The sequence below is a fragment of the Candoia aspera genome, chromosome 6, assembly GCF_035149785.1.
Source record: "Candoia aspera isolate rCanAsp1 chromosome 6, rCanAsp1.hap2, whole genome shotgun sequence".
Taxonomy (NCBI): domain Eukaryota; kingdom Metazoa; phylum Chordata; class Lepidosauria; order Squamata; family Boidae; genus Candoia; species Candoia aspera.
Window position 1 is genome coordinate 25,257,923 of NC_086158.1, and position 14,718 is coordinate 25,272,640.

The 14,718-nt window shown below is 37.3% G+C and overlaps 1 protein-coding gene across 1 annotated transcript in view; it reads right to left on the reverse strand.

Moving 5' to 3' along the window:
- The window catches only part of MED12L (mediator complex subunit 12L), a 200,078-nt gene that overhangs the window by 42,959 nt on the left and 142,401 nt on the right, over nucleotides 1–14,718 (reverse strand). Inside the window, exons 20-26 of the mRNA XM_063306563.1 lie at nucleotides 14,571–14,702; nucleotides 7,582–7,809; nucleotides 4,979–5,120; nucleotides 2,484–2,604; nucleotides 1,379–1,474; nucleotides 1,163–1,276; nucleotides 93–289 (exon numbers count right to left, since the gene is read on the reverse strand). Coding sequence (XP_063162633.1) covers nucleotides 93–289; nucleotides 1,163–1,276; nucleotides 1,379–1,474; nucleotides 2,484–2,604; nucleotides 4,979–5,120; nucleotides 7,582–7,809; nucleotides 14,571–14,702 — 1,030 coding nt within the window. The remainder of the gene's footprint in view (nucleotides 1–92; nucleotides 290–1,162; nucleotides 1,277–1,378; nucleotides 1,475–2,483; nucleotides 2,605–4,978; nucleotides 5,121–7,581; nucleotides 7,810–14,570; nucleotides 14,703–14,718) is intronic.

Genomic DNA, 14,718 nt, shown 5'->3' on the forward strand with positions numbered 1-14,718 from the left:
CTTTCACAATCCCTGGAGTATGGTAACAATGTCATTTTTGCAAAATTATATCTATACACACAATAACAAAGTAAAATGAAGACCAGTGTTACCTGCTGACAAATGCTCCTTAGTACATATCTAGCATATTCACTGAGAGTAGCAGTTTCTATGGAAATGGCTTTTCCACACAAAGACTGTGAGGCAGCATCCCATATCTCATCATCGTTTAGATCTCCCAATAATCTTTGCACTGAGTAATCTGAATTTTTGAAGGAGGGGATATTGTTGCTTCCAATTTCAGCATCACCTATATTTCAAGAGTAGTACAAAGATGAAAAGGCTTATTAGTCTTTTAATATAGTTTGGCTTTCACCTGAGTGCTCTCTTAATTTATTTTTTCTTAATGCTACTCCCAGTTTTAGAAGTTGTCAGTATATTATTTTAATATTTGAGGATTTCTGGCTGCTGTTTTTAGGAAAGTTAGTATAATAAGCATTTATTCAATAAGGCATGCTATAGTATTCTATAATTTGTTAGCTTCCTGGAGTTCTTACATGGACATAAGATTAAAAAATTTTAATTTTAAATTAAAGCATATAAAAATATGTACTACAACCCTGAAGTTATGTACTATAACAAGCAAACACAATAAAGATGTATTTATAATACTGAATAGGAGGAATATTGATTTATAAATATGTCTGACATGTTATTTAGCTATTAATTTTATATCCTGTCTTTCTTCTAGGAGCTCAAATGCAAATGGAGGGTTCTCCTTTGTTTTTTCCCACTACAATAACTCTGTTAGGTTGAGCTAAGAGGTAGTAATTGGCTCAAAGCCAACCATTGAGGTCTGCAAGCAAGTGGGGCTTCAACTTGGCCTCCACTGGCCCAGTCCAATATTTTAACCAGTAGACTATACTACCTTACCGCCCGATATGCCATGTAGCATTGATCTGGGACAAGAGAAAGAGACTATACTAGCTCCCATTTGTACTTTTATTAATCTATGATTCATCCTGGCACTCTGATTCACTTTCCCCAGAAAAGTTTCAGGTTTATAATCTAATAGGTTTTCACTAAACATCCTAATGTATATCTAGGAGTAAATCCCATTGAGGACCATATGCCTAGCTTCAAAATAAACATGTACATGAAGAACTGTAAGTCATGATCTTACCAAGCATCAGAATTGCTTTCAGAACAGCAAATACTGCTCCCACTTCTATGCTGTTGTGAGCAGCAGTTAAAAGGCGGCGATCACAAGATGACCGAATTCCTGGGAAACATTTTTCTGTATAAAAAGAGAACAGTATTCTTTAGGAATACAGATTTATGTTTCAGTGGCACAAAATTTACTGGACTTTAAGACAGAAAACAGATTTGGAGTTCTTACCACTTGACAATAGGGAAACCTTGGGTGTTCGAAAGAGATGTAGAAGAAGCCGGCAGGTCATCCTTGCCCCTGGCTCAGCATCTGGATCTCCACAAGCTATTGAAAATAGTACCACTTTATCATAATATCATAGAAAACTAAAATGTCATCCTCAGTGCTTCAACCCAACTGAAAAAAATCCTGACGCTAATTTGAAAACTTGTATAAACCAAAAATAAATATAAGGTTTTCAAATGTCAATGCTGAGGAAAATTCCTACAGTATCAAATGTTCTGCCAAATAAAAAGTTAGAACTTTTTTTTCATAAATATATTTTAATCCTGTTTTATTTTTTCCAGTTTAATATTCTTTTATATGAAATGACAAAACATTTAAGCTATTATTTAACATGTTGAATGTATTTTGGAGATTTGATAGATACTGACAAGACAATTTATGAGGGAAAACAACAAATATGAAATATATGATCAAAGAAAAATGATTTGCAAAAACAAGTGTTGGATGTACAATAAGGAAAGGTTCTGGGAAAGAACAACATAATGTGGGAACTGGAAAATGCAGAATAGATAGATATATATTTAAAAAGTATTAAAAGCCAAATATGAATATGTTTGACTTTAAGGAGTAGTTTCAAGTAAACATAATGCAAAATGTAAGATCATGTGAATTTACAAAAATTCAAAAGCAATAGTACCCTGAGAATGAAACTAAACAGCTGTGCAACACACTGTGACAAAGCTCAAAGCAAAATTAGTATTTTATGGCAGATAAAACAGTAATAAAAATACATGCTCAGTTTATAAATACAAAAAAAAAATAAAAAAAATAAAATGCCTTTTGCTTTGATTTCTAGCACCAAGAGTAAGAAATAGTTACTGGGCAAATGGACTGTACTACAAAAAAAAAAACCTTAGCAAATCTTTCCCTCCAAAGTAGTCTTATTGTGTTAATAATGGACCTCAAAATATTATTAAATATGCTTAGAGTGTCAGCCCATCTTATACTTTACAAAAAGAAGAAGAAAGCTAGAACATGGCTTTACACAAGAAAACAGTTTTCAATTTGAAGAAATAAGTGCTGTTTCCCTAGTATCAATACAACTCACCTGCTGTAAGTAAAGAAGGAAGAGCTACGTGTTGAACTACATCCTCAAGGAAAAAACATTGTCGAGCTATTAGTATTGCAACAAAGGTGGCCAATGAATCATGGAATGACAGATCACTCACCTTAAAGGGAAAAAAAAACCCCAGGGACATCATTTCTTTTGGTTCATTTGATGGAACAGAAACATGACATGATTTTTTACATAGATCAAATAATGTTGAAGTATTATAAACCAGAAAGCTGCTATCTATCTTTCTACTGATCGATCTATACTTCCCTGATTCTGTGCCACAATGTAATTGTTGCTGGTTTTTAACTAGCTTTGATCCTAGTAAGTCAGAGATCTGAGAGTGTGCAGTCAGCATTGCTGTATAGGGGTAATAGAACTCAGAGAAAAAATAACAGTGTTCAGAGGAGATTAATGCCCCAGTAGCTAAGGTAACCACATCACAGTTAACAAGACAGGGAGATACATTCAACTGCCATTGCAAGAGCTGTTCTACTGCACTGAAATGGCTTTATTAAAGCATTATGGCAAGACAAGATACCTCGGTTCAGTTACCTTGGCAATGGGAAATTATTGAAAAAATTCCAAAACCTGGGGTATAAAGGCATTCATAAAATGCTACCCCAATTTCAGTTCAACTCTGATAATACCTCCATTTCTACTACATGGAGTAAATCAGTTCAATGTTAACATGGGTTCTGCAGAGAAACGTCCTCTGACCTCAATGAACAGTTGCAAGTTTCTCAGTCTATTGCTTTCCCTTACACTCAGCTATCAGGTAGACTCTCTTCTGAAATCTCTCCTGAAAACAGCGGAAAACAAATAGTTCAGGAAAGGGGGTTAGTGAAGAAGGCTCAGTGCCTAATCAAATTCAACACTTGCCTGCCTAGGGTTTGTAGCAGTGGGCTGGATCATAAAATTAAAGGAGCATGCTTTACAGTAAAGGATATGAGTTATTTGCTGTCCCTAAACTTAGCCAAAGAAAGGGACCATCAACAAACCCAAAATAATTATAGCAACTATATGTGTCGAATAGGGACCCACTGGATATTTACTGTTAACATATTCCTATCTCATCTGTCTAAATAATACAAATGCCTAACAAAGAAACACAGGATAGAGACATTATTTAAAACCAGGTTTCTGAACCAGGGCTCCATGGAACCCTAGGGTTCCATGAGAAGTCACTAGGGGTTCCCTGGGAGATCATGATTTATTTTAAAAAATTATTTCAAATTCAGGCAACTATACATGAAAGAGGTAACTTTCATTTTTTATTTTTAATTTAAGAACACTGTTAATGCATACAGTATATATAGGCCTACACATTAAATGAATATAGTAATTGTGTAACTTCTGGCCTGAGCCTGAACGTACAGGGCTTCCCCAAGGCCTGAGAAATATTTCAAGGGTTCCTTCAGGGTCAAAAGGTTGAGAAAGGCTGGTTTAAAATATAGTAATAAAAATGCAATAACAGACCAAAGCATCACAAAATATTTAAAAACAGAGCAGCAAAGATTAAAATCCACCAAAGGTTACTAAAATCACTAATCATCATTGGTCTTCCTTAAATGAGTTTTTTTTTACACTGAAGTTTTTAAGTCCCTCCCATCCTAGTAGATTCTTTACTGATTTAGAATATTGTTTAGTGAGAAAAGCTCTAGCCACATCATTGATACCTTGTCTTCCGAGCTTTAATTCTTTGGCATGTAGACAGGAGTTCCATCTACATTTCTTCCTAGTATTACTTGAACTCATAGGGTTCTCCTATCACGTAGGTTCTTTGATGATCAGGACATTTTTTCTTAAGACTGAAGCTTCTTTTACACATGGAACAATTATACATTTCCTATCCTATATGAATTCTTTGATGTATCATAAGATACTTCATATTCCATCGTTTCATACTCAAATATGAACTATTTGGTCTACAGTAAGCTTGTCTCCATAGTCTGCGCATTTACAAAGTTTATTCCCTATACAAAGTCTTTGATATGTACAAAGGCTTGATTTATTAAGATAGCACAGAGAGGCAGTTCTTTTTTTATCTTTTTGGAATCTTATGGAATCAGTTCTTGAAGAAGCAACAGATTTATACTTCCACCTATGATTTGCCTCACTTTTTCTGCTTTGCAGTTCATCTCCTTTATTGTGAAAAAGTAACAATATTTCTCCATTTCTTAAATACAACTTTACAAACGGGGCTGGAATTTGGTGCTATACCGCTTCTACTCTGAGTCTTTTCAATGCCTGCATGAATCATTGGAAGTCTAGTGTATTACTCTGACATGAGTAAGTAGAAACTAACGGACTGAGACAAAAACATGCAGGAATGTCTCATGTAAATTAACAAATAATATTGTTATTATGTGTAAGAAGCATAATGTAAAAGAATTATCTGCCTTTTTTATTATACAAGAAAGCTACAAATATTCACCATGCAAAATAAAAATCAGACTTATCTTTTTAACTGCATCTTTTGCACTTACATCCACACTGCAGAGAAGATCATTAAATCCCCAGACATGATTTGAGGAACAGCAAAGGGCTTTCAAAACCCCTAACCATTCTGAACTTAGCACTGTACAGCAAGCAGTTAACTCTGCACACAAGTTGGCAATATCATTAATTCTAGAAGACAAAAATAAATTTTAAAAATCATGCTAACAGAAAGGAAAAGGTAAGTTTCAGGGCAGTCAAATATCTGATGTGTCCAGTGGTCTGCAACTGACAGCATTTTCTTTTTATTAATATATTTAGAGAAAATAAAGATGAAGTGAAGGACAAGAGAAAAATGACTCTGTTTTTTTTAAACAATGGCTCCTTGGGTGGAGGTAAAATATATGGAGTTTAAATTAGTTCTGGGTATAAGCTGTAAAAAAAGTCTTCTTAAAATATTATTTATTTATTTATCATATTTGTATAGCTGCCCACCTCACAAAAGAGTGACTCTGGGTAGCAACGATTATATTTTAATTACTTGCTTTGAACAAAGAAGAATATTCAATAAAAAAAATCTTTAAAATTGCATATTATATCTCTGTTCATTGAATTGCCAATAATTGCAATTGTCTGAAAGTTTTAGATTGTCAGGGACACTCTTCATGCATGATTATCCTTCAAAGAGATATCTGTGTAGGAAAAAGCATGTGCACCATTATATGATACTGTAGAAGTAGCATGATGCCAAAATTCAGAATTTGGAGGAAGGAATGTCAAAACTATTATTTATTTATTTGGTAGATTTAGAACCCACCTGACCTCAGAATGACTCTGGGCAGCTTACATTTAAAATAGGAAAACAATAAAAAGAACCTAATCATCGGGACAAACTGCAAAACCAACCACCCAGGGCTTCACAGATGCCCTACTCCAAGGCCTAGGAGAAGAGCCAGATTTTTAAAGACTTGTGCAACATAATCATCAGTGTGATATGAACAACTTTCAAGGGGAATATCAATCCAGAAGGCAGACACCATGACAGAAAAGTCATACCTCCTGGGTTCCAATAGATGGCATCATTTAATTCAGGGGACCCAATGTGTATCAAATGGGCAGAGACCATGGGAGATATCCTGGGCCTATGCTATGAAGGGCTTTATAGGTGATAACCAGCACCCTTAATTGTACTGGAAAGCCTACTGGCAACCAGTTCAGCTTGAGAGAAGTTATGTCACATGGGTATCCCGAGGCATGACCAACACTGCCTGCACTGCTGCATTCTGGACCAGTTGCACCTTCTAAGTGGTCCTCAAGGGCAGCCCCATTACAGTGCATTGCAACAGTCTAACTATGAGGTGACTAGGGCATGAGTAATTGTCTGAATGGCCTACTGTTCCAGGAATAGGCACAACTGGCATACCAGATGAAGCTGTGCAAAGGCCCTCTTGGCTACAGATGTCCCTTGTCATTTGAGCAGAAGCTGTGAGTCCAAGACAATCCCCAGATCGTGCAACAGTGTTGAACGGGGAAAGGGAATCCCACCCAAGAATAAAGATGGAAAGTCCCCAGATCCAGGGAACCCAAAAATCCACAGCAACTTGACCTCAGCAGGATTGAGCCTGAGTCTGTTCCTGTCCATTCAGACCTGCATTACCCTGACAGTGGGACAGCATCACTTGGGTGGCCTGGAGTTGAGATGTACATCCACATATCAATGATACCAGACCCCAAACTGACTGATGGCCTCACCGAATGGTTTCATGTAGTTGTTAAACAGAAGGGGACAGAGCCCTGGGGCACCCAAGAAGTGAGGGGCTGTCAGCCCTTTAAGGTGGTCCAGAAAACCATGAGTACTAACACTACATTTATTGTAAGGTTACAGTTAACAGAATATTGCAAGCCTGAAAGCACTTCTCCCTCCTTTACTTTTACTTTCCAGAGAACTAGGAAGGGTCCCTTCTGGGACACTTCCCATGCCCCTTTTCCTTCTGTGGGCTGATATACCTTTTGCATGATGGTTGTCTAGGCTGCAGCTCTTCCTCCTGTCTCCCAAGATCATTCCCACAGACCATTACAGGGGCCAAGGGCATGACCTGTCCCCCCTCCACTGTCAACACTGACTGGACTCAGCCTCTGAGAAAGGAGAGAACCACCATAGCACGGTGCCTCCAATTGCCAAACCCTGCAGACAGTCCAGCCAACCAGTTGCAATCTCTTAGCCCAACCAATTTGCTTTCATCAATTTTTTTTAATCCTTGAAATAAAATTTATAGAATTGAATTTTTATGCCAGAATTATTCATGCACAATTTTGTTCTTGCTATCTTTTTGTAGGAAGTATTGTCAGCATGTCTTATAAGAAGTACAGAGATTAGGGAAGGCAGGAAAGCCTGCTGGTAAGAGACTAATCATCAGTATCCAACAGTGGGGAAGGGGATCAAAAAGATCAAGATGTCAGACTCGGTGTCCTGATGCATGGTCCACTTCTTGTGCACTCAAGGGCAATGACAAATGAACAAAAGAAGCAGGTCTAGCTTTGCAGAGCTCTATCTACTATCTTGCCTGTTTTGATCCCAGTGCAGACCCCTGTGGGTACAGTGCTTGTGAAATTTGCTTAAACAAGAAGCTTTATGTTTGCAAAGTAGCCTTACCTGCCTGCATCTTGATGGCCCATGCAGACATTCATTAGTGCATTACACACAAAGCTATAGCGACTAGGTGCATTGTCACTCAGAATCTTGCCCAACATTGAATATTTGAGGCTGTGAATGGAGGGATTCTCAATAAAATCCAACATGAATTCAGGATCCCACAACAAATTGGAATTTGAAGGTTGAACATTGCTATATATAGTCTGTTTTACCTTTGAACAGGCACTACTAAAAAAAGAAAGGGAAAAGAAGGAATTAAGCAAGGAAAACAACAATTTCATACAAACAAAAGTTATATAGCTAATCAGAACTTTGTACAATTCACTTTGCAACACTTGCTGTTAAAGCACTGTATATATAAAATAACTAAGAAGAATTGAAACTCCAGTTCTCAAAGATATAAGAAAATACACAGCTAAACCAGCAGAAACAGCATGATCAATCTTCCAATCTGCAGTTTATTGTCTACTAAAAAAGAATAACAAAGAATGGGTCTCAGAACCAAATAAATCATGGGCAATTCTTAAGAGTGGGTTTAAGATGTTTCAGCACAACAAAGGCACATGCAGAAAAGAATTATGAATGGCAAGCTCAAAAGCAGCGGGAAAAAAAGTACAAAAGACCCAGTGTTCCTAATTCAGGAATAAATCCATAGCTAATGTACCTAAATCAAGTGGCAAAGGATTGTATAACTACATGGCTGGGGCATGATTCCATGCATGAAGTGTCTATGTATCTTGTATCATCTTTGAGAAACTTCTTGGACATTGCCATACTAGAAATAAGAGGGGCAGCAAATGCAGGCAAAATCTTAATTTTAATTTTGTAAGCCACCCAGAGTCACTTTGTGTGAGTTGGGCGGCCATATAAATTTAGTAAATAAATAAATAATAATAAATCTTGCTGCAGAATTTTGGAAGGAGAGTGGAGATTTCTACAAGGCAAATACTACTGAGGGAGCCACATCAGCATTAACAATATACTCTAACTAGTAAGAGAAAGCATCTCAAATGAACATTCAACCCCTGGTACTGCTTGGAGTCTTTTAAAGATCCTACTTAACATCTGGCAATTCCAGAAATATTCTTGGTTAAGTGTTTATTCTGAATGCAGCTGTATGATTCAAAGTGCATTCCAAATGGGGTGACATTATTCCAATGCTTATAAACACATACCAATGTTCTCTTTTTTTCCACCCTGGTCTACAACACATTTTATGAAAGCAGGCAGATTAAGAGTTTCTGTGATTTCAAAACATCAGTGGTATGATTCTAAAGACCACACGAGAGGTATTGGTTCAGTAATGGTATAAATCTATACGAGATTCTAATTCCAGAACTAAGAAGGAAACATCCATCACTCTATGTATACCATGCATAAAATAACTCTCACAGCAGTCTGATACATGGCAGAAATGCAAAGAAGGAGACTTTAAAACGTTAATCATTTGGAACAGGTATACCAAATCTCCTGTATTGGGACAGAGAAAGTTTCTTGATCACCAGAAAGGGTGATCAAGCTTGAGCCATATGTACAGGCATATAGACATACCAAATACATGATTCACTTTTGGGATTACTACCATTAAGCAGAGCACAGAAGAGGAATAAGTAGTAGTAAGACAAAGAAATTAAAGGTACAAGATAAGACAAGGAAAAATAAATCCAGCTGAATCTTACCATGTATATATATATATACCTTCATATATTGCCTTTTATTCTCAGAAACGTATTACTTCTATTATATATTGCTGTTTTCACTTCCATCAACCAACCTTCATAACTGAACAAAACATTCCACAATTCAAACATATTTATATTACCATACACTTTCTCTAAATCCACAAGCACATAAATCTTTTTCACATTCATCATATATCAATAAACTGACAAAGAGCAAAATTCTGATGTACAATAACGGCATTCTTTTAATTGTCAGGTACAGATGCATTCTTTACACATACGTTAAAGAAGTCACACAGCTATTCCATATGCAAACTGTATTGATACTTTAACTTTTCTCCAGCTCTAACAATACCTGTAGTCTTTTCAACATACTCATAGCAATTCTCATTTGCTTTTCATCATAATTTTTTTTTGGGGGGGTGCACTAACATGTATTGCATTTGTTTCAATTCCTGTAACTTACAAAGCAAAACCAAATGAAAAGAACAGGCAAGATCAAAGAATCACCATTGTACATTAATTAAATTTCAGAGCTGGTTTATTCTACATAGCAGAGTGTAGGTGGTACCACTGATGGCAGGGTAATAATGGTGGACAGATAAAGGCAGGAAATATTTGCCAAGTTATATAGAAACTTGGGACAAGAACATTTAATTCCATTTCATGCAACAAACAATTTAGGATTATAGTGTTGACTTTGACTCTGAAGCTAGTATTAGTTCTCAGAATCAATTCTGCCCTAAATAAAATATATCTTGTCCCTTCAGAATAATAAGGACTATCGCAAGTGGAAGTAGTCAAAAGACCCATACTGAATAGTGTCCACACCTTTTATTTTTTCAAATGCTTTTTTTTAAGGTAGTAGGAGAAAGTCAGCACTTGCTTTCTCAATACATGCAAGCTTTTAGGAAACACTTCTAAGTTTCCTTTAAGCGACCTGTCCATAGTGGAGGTGTAAGAGATTTGCAGAAGTATTATTAAACCCAACAACCCAGGCACCATTGGATCATGCTTGGCTTTTCATCTTATGACCAGAAGCTTCAGAAAGAGTAGATGATATAACTCATTTCCAAAATGAAACTTTTTTTAAAAGGAAGTTCAGTCAAAATGAACAATAAATAGGAAGTCACAGAACTTTAACTTGTGACTTGTACAGAAGTTGCACATGCTTCAAATAAAACAGAGGTAAGAACTAAATTTGAAAAGGTTTTGTTAGATCATAAAATTCTACATTAAAAATGTTACCTTAAAATTTTTACTTTGTACTGTAAATCATAGGATTATTGGAAAAGCTAACCTCTGTGATACAGCAATTATAATATAACTGCTCACTTCGGCTTAAGATATACTGTGGGATTTTTTAAAAAACTACTTTCACGGGGAATTAAAGCCTCAGAGCAGAATAACCAGAATTCTTATAATTAAGTCAAATCAGTTAATGGAAATAAAGCTATGTAAATTAATGTAATTAAATTAACTAATTAGATTAATAATTTAATTAATGTCAATTAAAGTCAGTAAGATTGAGGTAACTTCAGTCTAGAGTTACCTTCAAAAAGTAAGAATGACTAATGTTAGAGTAGTCAACAGAGACAAAGCCAAAAAACCCAAGAATGGATGGGTTTGATCTTCTTGCAGTCCAAGGCACTCTCAGAATTTTCCTCCAACACCACAGTTCAAAGGCATCTATCTTCCTTTTCTCAGCCTTCCTTATAGTCCAGCTCTTGCAGCCATATGTTACTATGGGAAACACCATTGCTTTAACTATGCAGACCTTTGTTGTCAGTGTGATGTCTCTGCTCTTAACTATTTGATCGAGATTTGTCATTGCTCTTCTCCCAAGGATTAAGCGTCTTCTGATTTCCTGACTGCAGTCAGCATCTGCAGTAATCTTCGCACCTAGAAATACAAAGTCTTTCACTGCTTCTACATTTTCTCCCCCTATTTGCCAGTTATCAATCAAGCCGGTTGCCATAATCTTGTTTTTTTTGAGGTTTAGCTGCAAGCCAGCTTTTGCACTTTCTTCTTTCCCCTTCATCATAAGGCTCCTCAGTTCCTCTTCGCTTTCAGCCATCAAAGTGGTATCATCTGCATATCGGAGATTGTTAATGTTTCTTCCAGTGATTTTAACTCCAGCCTTGGATTCCTCAAGGCCAGCTTGTCGCATGATGTGTTCTGCGTACAAGTTGAATAGGTAGGGTGAGAGTATACAGCCCTGCCATACTCCTTTCCCAATCTTAAACCAGTCCGTTGTTCCGTGGTCTGTTCTTACTGTTGCTACTTGGTCGTTATACAGATTCTTCAGGAGGCAGACAAGATGACTTGGTATCCCCATACCGCTAAGAACTTGCCACAGTTTGTTATGGTCCACACAGTCAAAGGCTTTAGAATAGTCAATAAAACAGAAATAGATGTTTTTCTGAAACTCCCTGGCTTTTTCCATTATCCAGCGGGTATTGGCAATTTGGTCCCTAGTTCCTCTGCCTTTTCTAAACCCAGCTTGTACATCTGGCAATACTCGCTCCATGAATTGCTGAAGTCTACCTTGCAGGATCTTGAGCATTACCTTACTGGCATGTGAAATGAGTGCCACTGTTCAATAGTTTGAACATTCTTTCGTGTTTCCCTTTTTTGGTATGGGGATATAAGTTGATTTTTTCCAGTCTGATGGCCATTCTTGTGTTTTCCAAATTTGCTGGCATATAGCATGTATTACCTTGACAGCATCATCTTGCAAGATTTTGAACAGTTCTGCTGGGATGCTGTTGCCTCCTGCTGCCTTGTTATTAGCGATGCTTCTTAAGGGCCATTCAACCTCACTCTTCAGGATGTCTGGCTCTAGCTCACTGACCACACCATCAAAGCTATCCCCGATATTGTTATCCTTCCTATACAGGTCTTCCGTTTATTCTTGCCACCTTTTCTTGATCTCTTCTTCTTCTGTTAGGTCCTTGCCTCCTTGTTTTTGATCATACCCATTTTTGCCTGGAATTTACCCCTGATGTTTCTAATTTTCTGGAAGAGGTCTCTTGTCCTTCCTATTCTATTGTCTTCTTCCACTTCCATGCATTGCTTGTTTAAAAATAATTCCTTATCTCTTCTGGCTAACCTCTGGAATTTTGCATTTAATTGGGCATATCTCCCCCTATCACTGTTGCCTTTTGCTTTCCTTCTTTCTTGGGCTACTTCTAGTGTCTCAGCAGACAGCCATTTTGCCTTCTTGGTTTTCTCTTTCTTTGGGATGTATTTTGTTGCCACCTCCTGAACAATGTTGCAAACGTCTGTCCAGGGGTCTTCCGGGACCCTATCTACTAAGTCCAGTCCCTTAAATCTATTCTTCACCTCCACTGCAGATTCCTTAGGAATATTAGTGAGCTCATATCTAGCTGATCTGTGGGTCTTCCCTAATCTCTTTAGTCTGATCCTAAATTGTGCAATAAGACGTTCGTGATCGGAACTACAGTCAGCTCCAGGTCTTGTTTTTACCGACTGTATAGAGGTCCGCCACCTTTGGCTGCAAAGGATGTAGTCAATCTGATTTTGGTGTTGTCCATCTGAGGAAGTCCATGTATAAAGCCGTCTCTTAGGTTGTTGGAAGAGAGTGTTTGTTATGCAGAGTGAGTTGTCTTGGCAAAATTCTATCAGCCTATGTCCTGCTTTGTTTTGTTCTCCCAGGCCATGCTTACCTGTAATTCCAGGTATCGTTTGACTGCTCACCTTAGCATTCCAGTCTCCCGTGATGAAAATAACATCTTTTTTTAGGCGTGTTGTCCAGTAGGTGCTGCAGATCCTCATAGAACTGCTCTACTTCAGCTTCTTCAGCATCTGTGGTTGGGGCGTATCTTTGGATCACTGTGATGTTAGATGGCTTGCCCTGAATTTGAATTGAGATCATTCTATCGTTTTTTGGATTGTATCCAAGCACTGCTTTAGCCACTTTACTATTCATTATGAAGGCTACTCCATTTCTTCTGTGGTCCACAGTAGTAGATCTGGTGGTCATTTGATGTGAAGTGGCCCATTCCAGTCCATTTCGGTTCACTGACGCCCAAAATGTCTATCTTTAATCTTGACATCTTACCAATAACCACATCCAATTTGCCCTGGCTCATAGATCTTACATTCCAGGTTCCAATGGTGTGTTGATCCTTAGAACATCGGATTCGCCGTTCACCACCAGCACCGTCAGCCGCTAGCCGTCCTTTTGGCTTTGAGCTAGCTGCGTCATCACGTCTGGGGCTAGTTGAACTCATCCTCTGTTCCTCCCCAGTAGCATTTTGACCATCTTCTGACCTGGGGGTCTCATCTTCCGATGGTATACCGACATATCTCTGGTTGTACAGATCCATTTAGTTTTCATGGCAAGAATACTGGGGTGGGTTGCCATTACCTTCCCCAGGGATTGCATTTAGTCTGGCCTCTCTGTCATGACCTTCCCGTCTTGGGTGGCCCTTCACGGTTTAGCTCATGGCATCATTGAGGTGCTCAAGTTCCAGCACCACGACAAGATAACGATCCTTTGCTGAAGAGGTCAGCTGTACATTATTAATATTAGGACAGCTAAACATCTTGGAGAAATCTTTCCTATACATGAAACTATTAGAAAAGAGAAAAAGCTTGAGCAAAAATATTAACTGGAATCAGTCATAATACTATGCGATCAGCTACAACTGGTTTGTAAGAACAGACGGTAAAGCAGGTAACAGTGTATCACTTCAGAAGGGAAGTATGATTAAAAGCTATTAAGGAATTAGGATAAATTTGCTCAGTTCATAGTTTAATATGAATTTACTCAATTTACTATTACTGAACCAAACGTAAAGCGCCCAGAGTCCCTCAGGGGGGAGATTGACGGTGATAAAAATTTAATAAATAAAATAAAATAAAATAAAAATAAAAAGAAGTCATATACAGATATGGACACTTTCTGCCTTCCTTGATTTTTATAACTCATTTTTTTTTTAAATCTGTATAAGCAGAATGTGCATACAAAATAGAGACATTAGGAAAAAGTTTGCATATAAAAATATCTTAGCAAAGACTGGGTAAAATATATACAAAAATGTCTATAATAGACACTGAAAATGCATAGAAAGTTTCATATGGAAATGTCTATGTAATGAAATCATCCACATCCAAATTAACGTTTATATACATATCATTCAGATGTGTCAGGATTGATTTTACTAATTCCAATTCTGGGAGTTGTAGACTCGATACATCTGAGAGATATCAGACTACTGAAGGATTATCACATGGTGTTTAGTTCAAATATAAAGCAAAGTAGACGTTATTACTACTAACCTGAAAAGGTCTCCAAATTTGCTTCTGAGATGGCTACAGGACCCATAGAGATCATACAGATAGGCTAAAATACATCTTTCAGGAGATGAGCATTCTGATGGATTGACTACATGTTTGACCACACCACATAATCTATAGGAAGATAAGT